A 21,703-nucleotide genomic window follows, 5' to 3' on the forward strand; every position below is an offset into this window, starting at 1 on the left:
CAATAATGTTGGAACAAATAGTTAACTTTAAAATACTGAGTAGAATTAATGTCAATTTGACTTTTTCCCATTGCCTCATTCCTTTTCCCTTTTAATGCCGTCCCATTAAAAATTACGAAAATGATAAAATGAAGTTCGGCATAGCTTTAATTTGAGAGGACATAGGAAATAAGGATTTCAGTTATCTGCAGTTGACCTGTAGGCACCCACCATAATTGACTACATGCAGATTATTTTTCTTTCAGGCAGTTACAGGCCATGAAGAATGTGTAGATGCATTACTTCAACATGGTGCTAAGTGCTTACTTCGGGATAGCAGGGGCCGGACACCAATACACTTGTCAGCTGCCTGTGGACACATTGGTGTTCTTGGAGCCCTTTTGCAGTCAGCAGCATCTATGGATGCAAATCCAGCCATAGCAGACAATCATGGATATACGGCACTTCACTGGGCTTGCTACAATGGTTAAGTACACAGATACAAGCTTGCATTAAATGGCTATTATGATTAAATGGCTAGATAAAGAAAAACCATTTTCTCTTTTATTGTATGTATATCATTTGGTTTTTGGGGTTTGTTTGTTTTTTTCCATCTGTAAGTAAATAGAGTACCTTACTAAAGGTGGCTTACATGGCAGGGGTTCAGTCTCTCAAAGAAAACATCCAGAGGCAACTAACTGTAATCCATATTAATTGAGATATAATTTATAAGGGAAACAAAGTTTAAGGTTAGTAGGAAGCCTAGGAACAATCTACGGTGTAGTTACATCTCATTCCTGTCCCTTGTCTTAAGTGAAGTTACTGCTGTCAAAGACACTCAAGCCATGACTAAGTGACATTTTTCTTACACTTCAACAAGTTTTTTTTTTTTTTTCATTTATAACACGATTTTATGATATTTATTAATTCCAATGCCTTTTATTTAGTATCTTTGTATTGTGATTATCCTTTCTACTTTCTGAATACAGTTATACTGGGAAAAAAGACAAAGGAGAAATGATGAAATGCATCACGATCTAAACTGAAATCTGTGTATGTGTTTGGAGCATATCACAAGATAGAATCCATATATCAACAATGGTATTCAACCTCAGTGTTTTGAAGGAATGAAAGCAGATCATAGAAGTAGACACTTCCAAGGGTTAGCTTTATTACATGATTAGAGTAGACTTATTTTTAGCATCCTAGAGGTTCATAGTCAAATTTAGTCTTTTTACAGTTAGATTCTCAAAAGATCATTCAGAATACATAAAATTATTTTTAAGGTATAGATACTAAAAATGGAGTTGGGCTTAGGAGGTGATTGTTAATTGAAATAATTTAAGTAATGAAGTATATTGAGATGTTTTCCTTGTGTAGAGCCATAGATTTTGTCATCTTAGAAAACATTCTCCAGGTACATTATATGTACTGTAAGTATTGATCCTATGAAAGTTTGGGCCTAGGGCTTTAGCAAGTAAATGAAAACTCAGTGCCGTGAAGTCAGATCCAACTCATAGCAACCCTTCCTTGGGTTTCCAAGGCAGTATCACTGCAGAAGTAGATTGTCCAACCTTCGTTCTGAGGAGTGGCTGGTGGGTTTGAACCGCCAGCCTTCTGGTTAGCAGTCAGATGCCTTAGGCACTACGCCACCAGAGCTCCCAGCAAGTAAATGAGTATTTTTAAAATTGATGTTGAACTTCAGTGTTGCATTGAGATGATTTTAAGTGATAGCACATCTACAAAGCTATAGTTCACAGTTCTAACAACTTTCCTTCAAAATGTACAGAAAATATAAATTGCTGCTTTATAGAATTATGCACTTCATAAAGTAACATAGTATCTGTCCTAAAATTCAACTGAATGACTTGTCAGAGAGTTGAGGTTTGCTGTCTTTCTGTAATATGCTGCTTAATGGCTCTTTAACTGGGAGCCATTCTGACAGATAATAGTGGATTTTAGTGGAGGAGAAATGTGATCTTTGCAAGTTAAACTTTAATTAAATATTTCCATATGTATTTTCTAGATACAGTATTTTGATTTTTTATATTAATCCTTGAGCCAGAATTGGAGTTCCATTCTTTTGTTTGGCCGCTTAAGGATTTTTTTGTCATTTACTATTGATTATCCACCCTGAGCACACTGGTGGTACCATAAAAAGCTTGGGTAGTTAAACTTACTGCTAATTTAAAAGCTTAGCTTAGTTAATTTCCTTTTTATTACCTCGGATCCTTAACCAGAACAGTTTTGAAAACAATAAAACCTTTGGGTTCTGACTTCTCTTTTTCAACTCACTAGAGTTGGTATTTAGTGAGTATAGTGATATGGCTCAAGAGTGATCCTAAGTCAGAGAAGATACTGTTATTTTACCATTGGAATTTTATTTTTTATACTGTACTTGACATTTTATAAGGGGGAAAAAAATTAACTGAACCATCTAAATATAGTAGGAAAGCATCCACAAATGTGAACTTTGTTTAAGATATCAGTGAGATAAAACTGTTTAGATGCAAAGACTAGACGCAAAGACTTGGTTGGGTTTTTTTGTTAGTTTGTTTTGTTGTTTTTAGTGTATCAGTTAGAATTAACCATTCAAAAAATCATACAGTAATGGCATTTATCTTCAAACATGGTAGAGCATTTTGTTGTAAATACACTGTTACACCTGTCCTTGGAGAGTTGCTCTATTACGACGTTTCTTGTCAGCTCTGCATGGAGAGCACTGTGTTTCCCTGTAGTGAGTTCCTGCTCTATCATTGCTGAATTTAGACTCTCTAAGCACATTTTGTACAAGAGACAAAATTTTGCATGAACCACATGCCTAGTTGCCATTTAAAGATCAACAGATATGTCTGATTTCCAGAGTGTAGCAAAATTATGGTGATTCTGAATTGAGCTGGACAGGATTAAACATGTGTTGACTATATGCAGTAAGAGAACATAGAGGCAGTCTAAAATTAATACCATATTTATAGCTCAAAGCCTGTTTTATAATTTGGCATTCTGAGCATAGAATATGTAAAATGGTTTTACTTTGACTAGTAATTACTGTACAACTGAAAAGAAAATGGGAAGCAGTCCAACAGAACAGAAAATCATTCTGTCAAAATTAAAATGGAATTATGACCAGGTTTTAAAAAACAACTGGTTATACATATTACACTTTAAAGTTCAAAATTTCAGTTTATGTAGTCAGTACTTATCTCTCATGTTTCCTTTTTTAAATTTATCCATTTTTCTGAAGTGTTAAGTGTCCTGAGACTATCCCTCTGAAACATGAAGAGACCAGCTTTATCATTCTGTCTTTCATAACCTAGGAGACAGACCGTTGAGATTGTCACCTTGATATCACCTACTAGTGACTGCTGGAGGCAGCCAAGAGTCCCAAGACTCCTTTTCTCAGTCTGCACTCTGCTAAGGTAGTGCTTCTCAAGTCTTTAGGTCTCAGGACCCCTTTACACTCTTAATGTAATGTGAACTCGAAAGAGCTTTTGTTTATTATCAGCATACACCTATTGATATTAACCATATTAGAAATTAGAACTGAGGGCTTTTTTAAAAAATATATATATTTATCAGTGTATATGAAAATAGCAATATTGAACCCATTACATGTTAAATAAATAACATTTTTTATGAAGAGTAACGTTTGTCCCTACCTTGTTTTTATTAAATGAGAAGAATGACACATTTTTTTAATGAAAGACTTAGGAGAAGGCAGCTGGATTTTCCTGTCTACCTCTGCATTCATTCTTCTGTGATATCACCCTGGTGTTCAGATCACACCGTGAGAATTAGGAAAACAGAAGGCTGTTTAATCAGTATGGACAGCTTTGTAATGTTATTCTTTTGAATGAGTTAACATTTCAGCGAGATGGCATTAAAGCAGAGTTTTTCAACCTTAGCAGTACTGATATTATGAGCCAGATAATTTTTTGTTTTGAGGGACTATCCTGTGTATTGCAAGATGATTAGCAGTATCCCTGGACTCAACCAATAGCAAATCAGTAGTAATAAGCCATCATATCTCCAGACATTACCAGGTATCCCCTGATAGGCAAAATCACCTCCAGTTGAGACCCACTGGGTTAGAGAAAACAACTAACAAAAATAAGACATAATTATAGGTTTCCTAAAACAGGTTAAAAAATTCTGAGGTTTTTAAAGTTCCCTGTCTTCACAGTGGCTATTAAAATTGTGGCCCTTTTATCTATCAGTAGCCAATATATTTGTCCTTTGACTCAACAGTACCATTTCTAGGAGAGTCCCACAAATTGTCTCACAAATATGCTTGGCTGCTCACTGAAAGGTGGAGGAGATTTGAGTCCCCCAAAGGTGCCCCAGACGAAAGGCCTGGTGATCTGCTTCCAGAAAATCTGCCATTGAAAACCCAATGGGGCACAGTGCTGCTCTAACACATACGGGGCAGCCATGAATCAGAATCAACTTGTTTACAACTGTTCCCACAAATATGGTTGTGAACATACACCAGGATATGTACTAGAATGTTTTATTACAGCACTGTTGATAGTATCGCAAAGAGAAAAAAAAAACAAACTAGCAATCACCTGGAAATCCGTGAAGAAATTAAATCATTATGATACACTATGATGATACGGAGTTCTTTGGAACATTCAAGAATGAGGTGTATATCTCTTATGGAAGGATATATATATAATTGTGTTATCACACCAGTGTTTAGACCAGGCCTACTACTTTATCAGGAAAATAGAAGGGTCTTAATACTGACAACTTTGCAGTGTTATTTCTTTGTAATGAGTTAATATTCAGAGAGATGGAATTAAAGCAAGGTTTTAAGTGAAGAATAAATTGCAGAACGAAAAAAAAGCCCCATTTTTGTAAAAATCAAAAACTGAAGGATTTATGTGCATGCAGTTCTGAATGCCTAAAGAGTTTCTAAAACTGTTACAGTAACAGTGGTTATTTGTCTAGAGGTTGGAGCTGAGAGGAACTTGTACTTTTTCACTTAAAAGCCTTCTATAGCATTTGAGAGGAGCTCTGGTAGCGTAGTGCCTAAGGCACTTGACTGCTAACCAGAAGGCTGGCGGTTCAAACCCACCAGCCACTCCTCGGAAGGAAGGTTGGGTAATCTACTTCTGTAATGATACTGCCTTGGAAACCCAAGGAGGGGTCACTGTGAGTCGGGTCTGACTTGATGGCACATAACAGCAACATGGCATTTGAGATTTTACCATTAACTTGTTACTGTAATTAGAGAAATACAAGTTTTTAAAATCACATTATGCTGTGTGAAAAAATACTGTTTTAAAAGGTATACTATGCTACATATAAATATATTTTCAAGATTATATTTTAAATTAATTTTGTATATAGGCTTCTAAAACTTTTTTAAAAATTACAACCAAATAATCCTGGTCACCAGGATAAAGAGTAATGAGGCTGAATCATTGTCATAAAATATATATTTGTCATGTCACTAATAAACTGTTTTAAAATTACCAGAAAGAGCTACTGTACTTCAGGTTTTAAAGTAGAAAGCTCCTAAATATGTGAACTGGTTGTTTTTAAGCCATGTAAAGCATTTATTTATGTGCATATGGGCACTTCAGTATCTTTTGTTTGTTTGTTTGTTTTTAACTTATTTTAATAATCTGATTTTGTTTTACCTATTTAGGTCATGAGACTTGTGTAGAACTTCTTTTAGAGCAGGAAGTTTTCCAGAAAATGGAAGGAAATGCTTTCAGTCCATTACATTGTGCTGTGTAAGTAAAGCCAGAATTTTCAGATTTGATTTGGGTGTTTAAGAAATATTCCACTGCTACGAGAGTGATAACCTTGTTGCTTTGCACAGGATAAATGACAACGAAGGTGCTGCAGAGATGTTAATTGATACATTAGGTGCCAGCATCGTGAACACCACAGATTCAAAAGGAAGGTAGGAGTTCCACTATGTACAAAAAAGTTTTGTCTTTAATAGGGAAAATTTTTTTTTTTTTTTTACCAACCTATGAGAATTTACATTAAAAAGTTGATTTTTATATTTGCAGATACAATTGATTATAAAATCTTAACTATTTTTCTGTTATCAAACAGCTTTTCCTTATGTTTTTTATTCAGTTCTCCTCTACTTAAAATGTAAAATTTCCTTTTTTTTTTTTTTTAGAAGTATCTTTGTTATGCAAGGACTTATTAATAAAGTTAAAAATTTTCTAAATAGGAATAAAGGCTAGAAGAGAATCTAGCAGTTGTAAGTAGCAGTATTTGGATCAAGATTTGTTTCTTTAAAATTTCCTTTAATGATACAGTGTTGTTTTAGCAATGTTATGATTTGTCCTTATTTTATACTAGTTCTAGTTATTTAAAGCCTTTTATATTGTCAGAAGTTCTCATTTCTTTGGCAGAAGTGAGTAAGCTCCATTAAGCCTGTTTGTATCCAGGCAGTGCTTTTATAGGTTAATTAGTGCCTAAGGCACTTGACTGCTAACCAGAAGGCTGGCAGTTCAAACCCACCAGTCACTCCTTGGAAAGAAGGTTGGGCAATCCTACTTCCGTAGTGATACTGCCTCGGAAACCCAAGGAAAACCCAAGGAGGGGTCGCTATGAGTCGAGGCCGACTCGACGGCAAATAACAACAACACGTAAACTAAACACCTTCTCTCTCTTGCAGAACTCCTCTCCATGCGGCCGCCTTCACAGACCATGTAGAATGTTTACAGCTGCTGCTCAGCCATAATGCTCAAGTCAATTCTGTGGACTCCTCTGGAAAAACACCTCTTATGATGGCTGCAGAAAATGGACAAACAAATACAGTTGGTAAAGAAACTGTTTAAAGATTTTATTCTTCTGAGCATGTATGTCATTTATGTGTAACTTGGATCCTTAGCTTTTGACTTGTAATTCACTGCATTTTACAGTAGATATTTTACCACTCTTGGCATTTAAAACTGTTTACTTGCCCACAACCTACATTTCATTTAGAGTCCCAGTGTTTTCCTTTGTCCTTATTGATTGAATAATCTGCTTTAGCGAGGCTGTGTAGCGTAGTGGCTATGAATACTGGCTGTTGAGTTGGACTGCCTGAATGTTGAGTCCTAGATCTGCCAGCTAACTAACCTTGTGCCTTAGTTTCTTCATTTGTAAAGTGAAAAGAATAATAGTAACTACTTTGTAGGGTTGCTGTGAGGGTTAAATAAGTTAGTATAAACCCAGAGCACTTAAAACAGTATTGACATTTAGTAAGCACTCAGGAAATAAACAGTTGCTATCGTTAGTGGTCTGTGACTTACACAACAGTGTAACTGTTCTATACAATTACATGACAAATAATAAGTACTTTATATATTACTATATTTTTCTTACACTTAAGTTTTTGTTAGAAGAATATTTTTGCTTTGTTTTTTCGTAACAGAGATGCTGGTTAGCAGTGCTAGTGCAGATCTGACTTTACAAGATAACAGTAAAAACACTGCGCTCCATTTAGCTTGCAGCAAGGTATGTACATGTTACAAGGGCATATTTTTTATGATTAATACAATGTTTTTCCACTTAACTAAAATGAACAGAGCTAAGGAACAAATGTCTCATGATCTCTGGCATCCAATTTCTTGAGCAAAAATACTGACGTAGGCACCATGGTGTGTGAAATTCTCTAGTAAGCTAAATCAGGTTCAAAGCACATGACTCAATACAAAGCTTTTTAATGTCTTTGTTTAATCTTAATTTTTCTTGTCCTCTTCCCATACTCCCAACCTCACCAACACATATTCGGGCAAATACAAGAAGCATTAAATTAATCAAGATAATTCATAGCCTGTGTATGTAAGGTGGTGTACGTATTGTTTGGAATACAGTTGGGGTGTACTGGGTGTATAAAAATTATCTTGAATGGTATCCAAGTTTTTAAGAGTGAGTTACCATAATTTTAGGGTCATGAAACTAGTGCCTTGTTAATACTGGAGAAGATAACAGATAGAAACCTCATCAATGCAACCAATGCAGCCTTGCAAACGTGAGTACTTTCAGTGTCTTAATGTAAACTGTATAACCTGTAATTATAAAAATAAGTGATTTATTTTTTAACATGCGACTGTTGGAAATCACCTCATTAGTCATAGAAGCAGTTACAGAGCACAGTTTTACAACTGATCAAACTCATTTCTAAAATTGTCACAATTAAAAAGTATATTGCTAAAAAACATTTAAACAGAAACTTTTTTTAGAACTTTGAAAATCATGAGTTTTTTCTCAGTTAATTTACTCACGTAATTCTCTGAAGGAAAATAGTACTGTTCTGTGTATTTTGTGGAAACCAATTAAAATACAGGCAAACCATGGAAATATCGCAGGTTTGGTTCCAGACCACTGCAAGAACGTGAATATTGCAATAAAGTAAGTCACACAAACTTTTTGGTTTCCCAGTGCCTATAAAAATTATGTTTACACTTTACTGTAGTCTATTAAGTGTGTAATAACATTATGAAAAACTTTGAAATGTTGTGAGAATTACCAAAATGTGACACAAAGACAGGAAGTAAGCACATGCTGTTAGAAAAATAGCCTTGATAGATTTGTTTGACCAAGGGTTGCCACAAACCTTCCGTTTTTGTTAAAAAAAAAAAAAAAAAAAACAGTATCTGCAAAGTACAATACCAAAAAAACAAACTCGGTGCCATCAAGTCGATCTGACTCATAGTGACCCCTCCTTGGGTTTCCAAGGCAATATCTGTATGGAAGTAGATTTCCCAGTCTTCCTTCCAACCTTCAGTAAAGCACCATAATTAACAGTGAATGAAGTAAGAAGCTTCATATTTCTGTAAGCTAAAGAAAGAATCAAGTTCTTAATAATGGAAGCAGCCAGCCTCCAGATTGACTGACATAGATCCTTTAAATCGTTGTCTCCCATCATCCTTTCTAATTTTCATTTGCCATTCCACTTTGAAACTTGGTAAAGAGAATAATTTTGAACATTGGTTTCCAGCCAGTACATCAGATCCCTCAAAGGTCCAAAACTTAAGTCATGGGAACCCCCAAGACTATGACCCCAGGTTATCCTTCAGGCCTGGAAATGGACTCACTTCCCTGGATTGACTCTCAGCCCAACAGTAGAAAGACCTATAAGTGGAACACCTACTCCAGGGAGATGTACCCCCTACCCTAGGGAGATGCACCCCTTAGAACAATCAGCCATGAGACATCAGGGGGGCAGCATTCACACAGAGGGAAAGCTGGACAGACAGAAATGCACAGATAAGAAAGACATGGGGTGGGGGTGGTCACAGGGAGGAGAGTTTTTTATGGTTGTGGATGGTAATCGGAACCATGAAATCCAATGTGCATGAACGGTTGAGAGTAAAACAAATCTGCATTGTAAATTTGCACCCAAATCACAATTGCAAAAAAAAATTAAGTCATGGGACCTGTAAGCTGTTTTTCAAAGTCTATTAGAATTTGTGTTACTGCAGTTCACAGTTTTTGTATATTTTTTAAATGTTTATCAACCTTGTTTCTTTTTGTTTGTTTGTTTTTTAATTTTTATTATGATTTGGGTGAAAGTTTATAGAGCATATCAACCTTGTTTCTTAAGAATGAAATTTTGTTAGTTGGTAAAATATTTTTAAACACTGAGTCTTAGGAGGGAAAATAACAGGAGAGTTTGATGATAGAGAGAATTTGCCAGTGAGGTCAGAGACTAAGCTTACACACATTGAGGTAGGGCTGCAGTGTCCTGCACATAAGTTCTGCTCCCTTCTTCTCCCCTCCCCTCATCCTCATTGCTGTTAAGACTATAAGTGCCTCAGGTTTGTATCTCTGGGTCTCCACAACTTGGCAGAAATGCTCGTTGCCATCCAGGTGTATGTGTGTGTACATGTGTGCATACACAGTCATATATACATACAATTTTTTTTCCCCCAGACCTCTGCATGTTGCTGCCCGAAATGGGCTAACAATGGTGGTTCAGGAACTTCTGGGGAAAGGAGCAAGTGTGCTTGCGGTAGATGAAAATGGTGAGTAGGTTCCATATTCTTTTTCCTTAATAAAGACCTTAATAAAAGCTTTTATCTTTGAATGAGCAACATTTGAAGTAAGATAAACTTGGATATTTTTTATTGGTCAAAGAAGAAAGCTGACATTAATATTGAATCAGACTGACTTTGTGGCAAAGAAAAGGGAGGCAAGAGAAACAGGAAAAGTCCTTCTAAAAGATGAACAGTTGGACTTAAGAATTCTGGTATCATCTATTAAACCAAAGTTAGTATTTACTCTTTACTACCTCTGTTGATCTTAGTCAAGAAGTTTGTACTTTCCATAAATATTTATCAAGGCCCGACTTAAGTATCACATTCTTATCGAAAGCCTTATCCTTCCACTTATGTACTAGATCTTTTCCCTTTGGCCTACTTGAGAATATCAGTTTAGCAATTCTCTCTTCTTGTATCCTGCAAGAACAGATTTTTGCTCTCTTCCTAGATTACTCCCATCAGAATATAAATACCATTTCTTTCATCTTAAGAGATCCTTTAATTCTACTACCCCTGCCAACTACTGCCATATTTCCCTTGCTCTTTGCAGCAAGTTGGCTCTACTTGCTATCCCCAATTCTTCTCCTTTCTCTTAAAATCCCTCTAATCAGGATTTTTGCCCTCACCATTCTGTAAAACTGTTCTCATCATCATCACCAATGACCTTCAATTCACAATGCTGAGTTAATTCTTAGTACTAATTTTTATTTCTCATCTTCCTTGACCTATCAGCATTTGGCATAACTAATTACTCCTTTGATATATTTTCTTTGTTTGGCTTTCAGGACCCTATACTTTTTTGGTTTCCTGCCTATGTTACTAGGTACTCCTCGATTTATTTTTGCAAGTTTCTCCCTCTCCACAATGGATATGTGCACACCCATGCTCATCACAACACTGTTAACAATAGCAAAGAGATGGAAACAACCTAAGTGCCCATCAACAGAACAATGGATAACCAAACTACAGTGCATACACACAGTGGAATACTATACAACAGTAAAGAATAATGTAAAATCTGCAAAATCCCTCCTAATGTGGATGAACTTGGAGGACATTATGCTGAGTGAAATAAGTCAATCACAGAAGGACAAATACTGTATTAGTCCAGTATTGTAACAAGTCAAGAAAAGGTTTACATTTGGAAGGAAACTTTCTGTTAGTGACCAGTCAAGAGAAAATTGCTAGCTAGATAAGAGACAAGTACTGATTCAGGTGAACGAAAAGGCAATATACCAAAAATGAGTGACCAGCACAATAACACTAAGGAAAAGAAAGACACAGAGGTGCACAAGAGGTACAGACAACAAAGATACACACTTTTACATACACAGTACTGCATTTTCAATAATAACAAACATCAATCAATGGGTGGATACATAGGTGGACAGGCTGAATGATAAGATATGTCTAGGCAAAAGGGAATATACCCACACCATATGTAAATTTGCCAGATAGTATTTCTACATAAGTATTTGTGCTATAAAAATGACCATATATATAATAGAGCTAATGGGGCAAAATTACAATAACTTCTGAGCCACAGCCAACCGCCTTGAGGGGAAATGAGTTGTTTGGCCTGTGGGCTTAGGACCATGGTCACAGGGAACATCAAGCTCAATTGACATAACACACTACACAAAAACATTGTTCTGCATCCTACTTTGGTGAGTAGTGACTGGGGTATTAAAAGTTTGCTTTTGGCAATCTAGATGTAACAGTTGGTCATCTTGTCCAGAGCAAAGAAGAATGAAGAAAACCAAAGATGCATGGAAACAATTAGTCCAAGGGACTAGTGGACCATGTGAGCCTCAACCTTCATAACCATGAGAGACCAGAAGGGCAGTATTTACATAGGGTGATAGCACAGACGGCAGGAATGCATAGGAAATAAGGACATAGGCAAAAAGTAGCCACAGGAAGTGGAAAGAGAGCTATTACATTATGGGGACTACAGTCAATGTGATGAAACGAAATGTGTATGAACTATTGTATGGAAAACGAGTTTGCTCCATAAACTTTCACCAAAATCACAATAATAATAAAATTCTCTCTCTCCCCACCAACATCTTAATAATATTGGAGGGCCTTAGTACTCAGTTCTTGATTCCTTTTACTTTTCCTGTCTACAGTCACTCCCTAGGTCATCCTATCCGGTTCCTTGGTTCTCAGTACGGCCTATATGCTGGGAATTCCCAAATTTATATCTCTAGCCCAGACTGCTCACGATCTCCAAACTTATCTCTCCAGCTGCTTAATTGATACCACCACATGGACGTCTAATAAATAATTCAAACCTACCATGTCCAGACTGAACTGCTGATTCTTTCTCCCTTCCCTCAATCTCACCCTCAGACCTGCTGTTCTGCTGATTTCAGTTGGTGGCAATTCCCATCCTTGTATTTGCTCAGGCAAAAAACCTTAGAATCATCTTTGACACTTCTTTCTCACACCCAGTGTCCAATCCACCAACATAAACTATTAATTCTGCCTCCCAATTATATCCAAACCCTGCCTGCCCACTTTTTTTACTCTACTGCTAAGACCCTGGCCTGTATCCTTTTGAAATATATAGGAACTTGCCTCCTCTGGATCTCAGGTCACTCGTAGTTCTTATAATGACCTACAGGCAAGCTCCTGCATGATATGACTCACTCTGTTACCTCTCTAACCTCATTTTCTACACTTCCCCTCCTCCACTGCATTCTGCCATGCCATCCCCTACACACTAGGGATGTGTGTGCGTTTTGACCTTTACTATGGCTGTTTCCTATGCCTAGAACACTCTGCCCTCAAGTATTCTTTGACTGTATCCTTTACCTGTTTACACTCTTAGCTCAGATTTCATCTTCTTGATGAAGTCTATCCTGACTACCCTCCTACCCTATCTATACCACAACTTCTGGTATGCACCCTTACTACAGCATTCTTAGTCCTTACTAACCTGCTCTATTCTTTTTTTTTTTTTTCCACAGAGCTCATCTAACATATATAATTTACTTTTTTATTATGCTTGTGTATTTCTCTTACTGGAATAAGTACGAATGCCATGAGAGAAGAGATCTTTGTCAGTTGCATTAGAGTCCCTGATACACAGTGGAGGCTCAGTGAATATTTGTTGAATACATGATAATGCTAAGTACTTTGCTAAGTTCTGAGAAAACAATAGAGAATAAGACATAGTCTGTCCACTCCCTTGACTAGAGACAAGAGTATGAGTAGGTAGGTATGATGTACTTGAAGTACCTCTATTGGAATAAAACTAGAATGCTATGAGAGGGTCGTCAAATCCTGTCTTGCAGGAGAAGGGAAAGCATCCCCCAGAAAAGTGATTTCTAAAGCATAACCCAGTGGACAATTAGAAGATGGGGACAGAACTTCCTGAACAGGGAGAGTGACATATTAAGAGACATAATACTGGGATTAGGGAGGGGAGTGGTTGCAAATACTGAGATAGGCCTTAGTCCCTTTGATCAGGTGCCAAGGGATCTCTGCATTAGGAAGATGGCATTTAGTCTGAAGGGGAGCAAGACTAGAATAGGCAAATGATTAAGTTATAGCTGAGAAAGGTGGTAGCTAGAATTAAGGTAGAAATTTAGGGATGAAAAGATAAGATGATTTCTAGAGATGTTAAGATAGTAGACTTGGTAATGGAGTGCAGAGGTATAGTAGGTGAGGAAGGAAGTCACACACATTCTCTAACTTGAAGAGCTTCGTGAATAGAAGTCCCACTGATTAAGACAGGGAACATAGGAGGAAGAATTGGGTTCATTTCGGAGGCATGCAAAAAGTGCAGCAGAATAACCAAGTAGGCAATTAGATACATGGATCTGGAGCCCAAAAGCAAGTTCCAGGCTGAACATAGAGATTTAGGAATCATCAGCATATATCTACGGTCAGGGAGATCCATAGAGGAAATCCATAAGACAAGTTCAGACTCATCTAGGTTTAATATAAACTTCCTTTTTTTAATCAATAAGGTACATTTGTGGAAATATACGTAACCCAAATAAAGTATTTGGCCACATTGTGAGACTGTGAATCTATAATTTATACTTGCTAATAACTGTTTCTGTGTTGATTGTTTTTAACATTTTATGCATCTAATTTAGTTCTTGTAAAAAATGAAAGAGAAGATGGAGGAATAGGCAGACAAATGACACAGACCCTCTTCAACAAAGAAAAGAAAAACCAATTGATAAGAGATACAGAAGATAATCCTGGGGCCCTGAGCTTTGAAAGGAACTATATAGAAGTGGATTAGGTACCAACTAGTGGAAAAACCTGAACAAAAACAGTGAGTACAGAGACGGTCAGAGCTGCAGACTGTCAGCCACTCTGATGGGACCAACACCCTGAATATTTCCAAGCGGTGTTGGGACCTGAGAATTGACCTAAAGATCAGCCCTGGTCACCAAGGGCTGCAGGGAAGACTGCACTGGTGACCTATGACTAGGAAGGGAATCAGCAAGGAGGGAGACAACCTGAGCTATTGACTTTCCGCTGTCTGGAGGGTGCAGCCATTTTGGATATTTAAAGTGACTGAGGACGCAGCCATTTTGAATGTTTACAAGCAGTGGCCATTTTGGATTTTAAAGTGACAGCATTATCATTCAGATTCCAGGGACCTAAGAAGAGGCTCTATTCGCCAAGGACTGGGCAGGGATATTTGAGAGGCTGACAACAGGAAAGGAGACAGGTGGTGAGTATATAAGTGTCAAATAGTGAATAGAGGAGCACAGTACAGTACCCTGCTTACGTAGCTAACATACAAACAAAACAAAATGAAAACTCCAACATACAATCACCAATTAAATAATAAAACACAGAAATGTCACAATGCCTCAGACACAACAGAACATCACAGTCCACACAAAGTAGCAAGATAAAGCAGGAAAAACAAGGGACCATGATACAGACCAAAAACACATCCCTGAGGAATATGCAGCATTGGAACTCCCTGAGAAGGAATTCAAAAGAATTATAGTTAGATATCTTCAACGAATTGAGAGACAGATCAAGGAAAACATTGACAAATTTGAGGAAAGCAGAGAGAAAACCCTAGAACAATTTCAAAAGACAATACAAGAACAAAATGAAAAAATAAATGAAAGATTAGAAATGATACAGAATCTACACACAGAAATCCAGAAGATTAATACTATATTTTCAGAAATGGGTAAGACATTGAATGGGCAAAGGAGCAGAATTGAATCAGTGGAAGACAGAATTAGTGAGATTGAAGGCAAATACCTGAATACTTCTTTGGAAAGGGATCAATCAGAAAAAAGATCAAAACAAAATGAAAAAAGCCTAAGGTTCATGTGGGATACCATCAAAAGAATAACCTACATGTAATCAGAATTCCAGAGCAGGAAGAGGCAAGTTAAACCACAGAGAAAATTGTCAAAGATTTGTTGGAAGAGAATTTTCCTGGTATGATGAAAGATGAGAATATACCCATTCAGGAAGTCCAATGAACCCCAAACAGGATAGACCCCAAAAGAAAATCCCCAAGGCCTATCATCATCAAACTTACCAAAACCAAAGACAAAGAAAGAATCATGAGAGCAGCATGGGAAAAATGAAAAGTTACCCTCAAGGGGCAACCAATAAGAAGACTAAGCTCAGATTCCTCGACAGAAACCATGTAGGCAAGAAGACAATGGGATGGTATATATAAAACCCTGAAAGAGAAGAGTTTCCGACCAAGAATTAGGTACCCAGCATAACTGCCCCTCAAATATGATGGTGACATCAGGACATTTCCAGATAAGCAGAAATTAAGGAAATTTGTTAAAACCAGACCAGCCTTACAAGAGATGCTAAAAGGAGCCCTTTGGACAGAGAAGCACCAATAGCCAACAACTGACCATTAACACCCATGATGATATAACCCAGAAACCAACCCAGCTATGGAAGAATCCAAAGTAAAGAACCCTCCAAGGTTGTCAACAGGGAACCAGAGACATCAATTGACAAATGAGGACAACTACAAACCAAAAAGAGGGAAAAAACTGTCGTTATAGAACTTGTAGATGGTAGGGAAGTCAAGACAACTATAAGATAGAAGATCTAAACCTGGGAAGAAAACTACAAATCACAGGTAACCTCAAAGAAAAATGATCAACCTTCACATAAAAAAAAAAGACCAGCATAAATATTCAACAAATACTAAAACAGTAGCAGCAAAGGAAATGATAACATGATTCATAAACAAAACGAGCTCAGCATAGAAAATTATATGTAATAAAGAAATGGACACCACGAAAAAGCTCATAACAAAAATGACAGCAACAAATTCATATTTGCTGATAATTACATATCTGGCAAAGGACTTATCTCTAAGATTTATAGCAATCCAATTGAAAAATGGGCAGAAGACATGAATAGACACTTCACCAAGGAAGATATTCAGGCAGCCAGCAAATACATGAAAAGATGTTCATGATCACTGGCCATCAAAAAGATGCAAATCAAAACAATGAGATGGTGGGGATGTGGAGAGATTGGAACTCTCATACACTGCTTGTGGGACTGTGAAGTGACACAGCCACTGTGGAAAGCAATATGGCAATTCCTTAGAAAGCTGGAATTGGAGATACCATTTGATCGAGCAATCCCATTACTAGGTATATATCCTAGAGAAGTGAGAGCCAGGACGGATACAGATATATGCACACTCATGTTCATCGCAGCACTATTTACAATAGCAAAAAGATGGAAACAACCTACGTGCCCATCAGTGGAAGAGTGGATGACCAAACTGTGGTACATACACATGATAGAATGCTACGCAGCACTAAAGAATAATGTTATAGAGTCTGCAAAACACTGCATAATATGGATGGACTTGGAGGACATTATGCTAAGTGAAATGAGTCAAACACAGAAGGACAAATACAGTGTTAGTTCGTTGTTGTGGAGGGTCAAGGAAAGGTTTATATTTGGAGGGAAACTTTTTTTGTTGGTTGCCAGGAGTGGGAGAGAACACTGGGGGTGGGGAGAATATATATATATTGACCCATGTCACTTTAGTTTTGTGTATTTCACTGTACATAAATTATATTTCAATAAAATGCATTAAAATATGTATATATAAAGAAAGATAAAACAAGCCATAATGATGGCTAAAAGTTTTAAAAAATAATGTTGATGGGGATGTGGGGAAATTGGAACCCTTACCTCTTGCTAGTAGGATGCAAAATGGTACAACCATTGTGGAATCAGTGTGGCAGTTCCTCAAATGACTAAAAATAGAACTCCCATATAATCTAGCAATTCCACTCCTAGCTATATACCCAGAAGACTTGAAAAACAGAGACAGAGACCCAAAAGACTTGAAAGGCAGAAACAGAGACTTACACAGTAATGTTCATTACAGCACTATTTACAATAGCCAAAAAGTGACAGAAACCTAAATGTCCTAAAAGCCAACTAGATAAACAAAATGTGGTACATACATATAATGGAATACTACTCAGCCAGTAGGAGAAATGAAGTGTTGATACATGCTACAGTATGGATTGAGCTTGAAGATATTATTCTGAATGAAATAGATCAATCACAAAAAGACAAATATTGTATGACCTTACTTATATTGAAAAAGACAAGGAAAGGCTAATGTATAGAAAACATATTAGTGATTACCAGGGTATTGGTGGGGGCGGTAAGGGAGGGGTTAACAGTGAAGGAAATACCAAATTGATTGAGGGTAGGTTAAAAACCAAAAAACCAAACTCACTGCCGTCAAGTCAGATGTGACTTATAGTAACCCCTCCTTGGGTTTCTGAGGCTGTATCACTGCAGTAGTAGATTGCCCAACTTCCCTTCCAAGGAGTGGCTGGTGGGTTTGAACCGCCAGCCTTCTGGTTAGCAGTCAAATGCCTTAGGCACTACGCCACCAGAGGTGGTTATTGTAATTACTGTTAATAAGTTACACAGTTGTAAAAAGTTTAATTGACAGAAATTGTGTGATATATTTTCAACAATGACAAAATGTAGCTTCTGAGGCTGCTTAGGCAATCTAAAACCTTCTGGGATTTGGTTTCTTGGTTTGGAGGTTTAGGGTCATTATTTCATTGGCCTAATTAACATGCTTAGTGCTTCTGTTCTACCTCCTAGTTGTAATGGCTAGGGTCTTTGAAGTTTGCAAGTGGCCATCCAAGACCCAACAGTTGGTCTCTGTTTACCTGGAAAAACAGGAAGAAGGAGGATATGGAACCATGTGGCTAATTGCTTCCATGAACAACTAACTGCCTTCTTTGCCATGGGACCAGAACTGAATGGTGCCCCCTGTCATTATTGAATGTTTTGATCAAAGGTTCCATAGAAGAATCCTGATCAAAAGGGAGGAAGTGCAGAACAGCATTTCAATTTCTCGTAGAGTGCAGATTTCCTGGAGCTATGAAGGTTATATGAACCCCTAAAGCTGTTGCCCTGAGATAATCTTCAAACCTTAAACCAAAAATAATCTCCTGAAGTCTTCTTAAAACCAAACAATAGTTTAGCTTAATTAGGGGGGGAAAAATCTGCCTTGAGCATTATACTCTTAAGAACTGTCTACATGGAATCAAACTGACAACAGCAACTTGAAAAATTAGGCAGGAACCTTAGGGGGCAGTGAATTTATGTTGATGGGGAAAGAACAACTCAGAAAAGGAGGGTAAGAAAGGGTTACAACATGAAGAATGTAACCAGTGTCACTAAATGGTACATAAAAAAACTGTTGAGCTGGTGTATGTTTTGCTATATATATTCTCAACAACAAAATAAGTTAAATTATTTTTAACAAAAAATAAAAAACCATAATGAAGATCACTGGTGACCTGGTCATCTTCTAATACACTGTCAGGTGAAATTGTAATCATGGGCCAGGATTGACAAGTTACAGTAAATTCCTATCCCATTTTATTATTGATTCTGGTCTTTATATTAATGATACAGATATAAATTGCTCCAATCACAATTGGTGTTATTGATTAATTGTGCTCTGTAGTCTGTGTAAAGACAAAGGGGCCACCAGAACATCCTGTGTCTGTATTCACTTAAGAATGGGATTAAGTAGCATTTTGATGAGTTCTTTGAAGGAAATTTGTTGTTGTTGTTGTTGTTTGCCGTCGAGTCGGCCCCGACTCATAGCGACCCCTCCTTGGGTTTCCGAGGCAGTATCACTACGGAAGTAGGATTGCCCAACCTTCCTTCCGAGGAGTGGCTGGTGGGTTTGAACCGCCAGCCTTCTGGTGAGCAGTCAAGTGCCTTAGGCACTATGCTACCAGAGCTCCTTTGAAGGAAATAGAAACTACTATATTATACTTGTATAGAATGGATAAGACCTTATTCTCAAGAAGTTTGCTTCTCTTTAGCTGAGCTGACCAAACCAATCCTATGAGAGGCTGTGCTTGGTCATAACCTGACTAGAAAACACTCTTGAAGCACTATTCTCTCCCACCCCTTGTTCATCTGAGGCATCGTGACCTGTCTGATGGATTGCTCTGCCTGGCAGCAATAGCAGCAGACACTGTCAGATCTTCAGAAGTGCCCTAGAAAGAAATACGGGCAGTGAAGAGTTCTCCTACTCACTTTGAGCAAATAGGGTTTAATTTAAAATGTGCACACCCTTCAGCCACTGCTGCCAACTTTGCAGGGGCATCTGCTGTTCCTTTTGACCCTTGACAAAATGAGAAATATATGAAGGGGAAATTTTATTTTTTCTTTCTGTAGGCTAATAGCATGGATGAAAATATATAGGAAACTGGAAACAACCGAATGTCCTAAAGTGAGTAACTAAACTATGGTGTAATCATACAGTGGAAGACTACGTAACAATGAAAACAAACAGACTACAATTATAGGCAGCAAGACGGATCAGTCTCACAGGTTTAGTGTTAAATAAAAGAAACAAGAATACATACTGTTTGATTCCATTTATAAGTCAGGATAGTGATTACCTTTGTGGAGAAGAAGAAAGGGGTAGTGACAGGGTGTAGGCGGTATGTGGAGCTTCTGGCACACTGGTAATGTTTTCTTTCTTAACCTGGAAGGTAGTGATGCAAATGTTAGTTTTGTGATAAATTATTGAACTGTTTAAAAACTAGATGTAAGTTTTTTTTTTATAAATATACACATGTATATGTGTCAAGGCTAAATCACAAATAAGTGTAGTAATAAAGAAACTATCTAGATGTGTAAATGAAGTTGCCAGCTAAAGCATTTAGATTTTTGCTGCTAAAAACCTATTATTGGCTTCGTGTGACTTAAAATAAATGTGAACGATTTGGAATTACATACAATGTAATCTAAACTTGGTATCACACAGGATGTTCTGTTCTCACCTATTCTATCCTCATGATTGTATCTTACACCAACCAAAATAACAAATATTTCCTTGGTTTGCTGTATTGATATTTTGTGGGGCTTCATGGCCAAGGTCAGTCCTCTTCTATTTACAAAAGTAAAAGTTTTAAAAGTTCACATTTATCTACTATTTTTCTTTAATGGACTTGAAAAGTTAAATTGACTGTCTGGTGTCATTCATTCAGAACATACCTCTTGAGTACCTCTTCAGTGCCTCATTCATGAATCTGTACACATTTAGATTTCTCAGCATTTAAGCACTTGCATAACTGAATTAATGGTAAGTGTGCTCACCATTCTGAAGTGAGATTTGTTGATCTGTGGTTTGTTCTTACTGTCTTATTCAGATGATTATGGATAAGTTGCAGTGTTTTGGGAAAATCATCCATCTTTGGACCTGAGTTTCCTCTTCTGTAATGTCTCCTTCCACCCTAGGTTTCTATGACTTCTTTTTTTCTACTATGTTTATTACAAAGATCTGAGTCATTCCAGTTCAAATATTTTAAAATATGTTTAAAGGTGAAGGCCTTTGGGCTTGTTGTATCATTTTATAGCAGTTAAATGCATCTCAGAATATTTTATTTGTAAATTCTATCTTTTATTCTAGGCTACACCCCAGCATTGGCCTGTGCTCCTAATAAGGATGTGGCTGATTGCCTGGCTCTCATTTTGGCCACCATGATGCCTGTCTCATCAAGTAGCCCTTTATCATCCCTGACATTCAATTCCATTAACCGATATACCAACACCTCAAAAACTGTCAGCTTTGAAGCCTTGCCCATCATGAGGAATGAACCTAGCTCCTATTGCAGTTTCAACAACATTGGTGGGGAACAGGAGTACTTATACACTGATGTGGATGAGCTCAATGACTCCGATTCCGAGACCTACTAAGAGGCTGAGCCGGAGGTCTAGGAGGGCATTCTGATACTAAAGCTTCAGACTGTGCTTTTTCAGGAAAAAAGGCCCTTTCTTTTTCACATGCAGATTCAACCTAAGAGGAAAGAGCGCAAAGTGAACGAATGTAAGAGATGTGATGACATTAGGAAGAAGAGTTATAAAGGCAAGTTTTGCAAAAGGATCTTCTAGAATCTTGAAATAGACTTGACCAGAACAAAACACTTTGTCACATTGCTTTGTGGAATTGTTTAATTTGGTTTTGCAGTGCCAGGAATAATTTAGGACACTGTGCACCCTAATCTGCTTACACAAGAAACACTATTGTAAAAGAAGAGATATGGACACTAGATTTAAATTTTCTCAATTAAACTATGACTAAATTTAAAGGCAATAAAAGTTTGGTACAGTAGGCATTATGTGCACAGCAAATTGCCAAAGGACCAAATAATTTAAAGGTTTTTTAATAG

General features: G+C 37.2%; 1 protein-coding gene across 1 annotated transcript in view; it reads left to right on the top strand.

Annotated features, from left to right (window-relative positions):
* Positions 1-21,230, top strand: part of ANKRD28 (ankyrin repeat domain 28) — a 195,915-nt gene extending 174,685 nt beyond the window's left edge. Inside the window, exons 21-28 of the mRNA XM_007936688.2 lie at positions 246-465; positions 5,636-5,723; positions 5,813-5,896; positions 6,629-6,774; positions 7,370-7,452; positions 7,887-7,969; positions 9,874-9,965; positions 20,944-21,230. Of these exons, the coding sequence (XP_007934879.1) occupies positions 246-465; positions 5,636-5,723; positions 5,813-5,896; positions 6,629-6,774; positions 7,370-7,452; positions 7,887-7,969; positions 9,874-9,965; positions 20,944-21,230 (1,083 nt within the window). The remainder of the gene's footprint in view (positions 1-245; positions 466-5,635; positions 5,724-5,812; positions 5,897-6,628; positions 6,775-7,369; positions 7,453-7,886; positions 7,970-9,873; positions 9,966-20,943) is intronic.
* The last annotated feature ends 473 nt before the right edge of the window (positions 21,231-21,703 follow it).

Source organism: Orycteropus afer, unplaced genomic scaffold, assembly GCF_000298275.1.
Source record: "Orycteropus afer afer isolate SDZICR_OR568_19922 unplaced genomic scaffold, OryAfe1.0 scaffold00003, whole genome shotgun sequence".
In the NCBI taxonomy this organism is placed as follows: Eukaryota; Metazoa; Chordata; class Mammalia; order Tubulidentata; family Orycteropodidae; genus Orycteropus; species Orycteropus afer.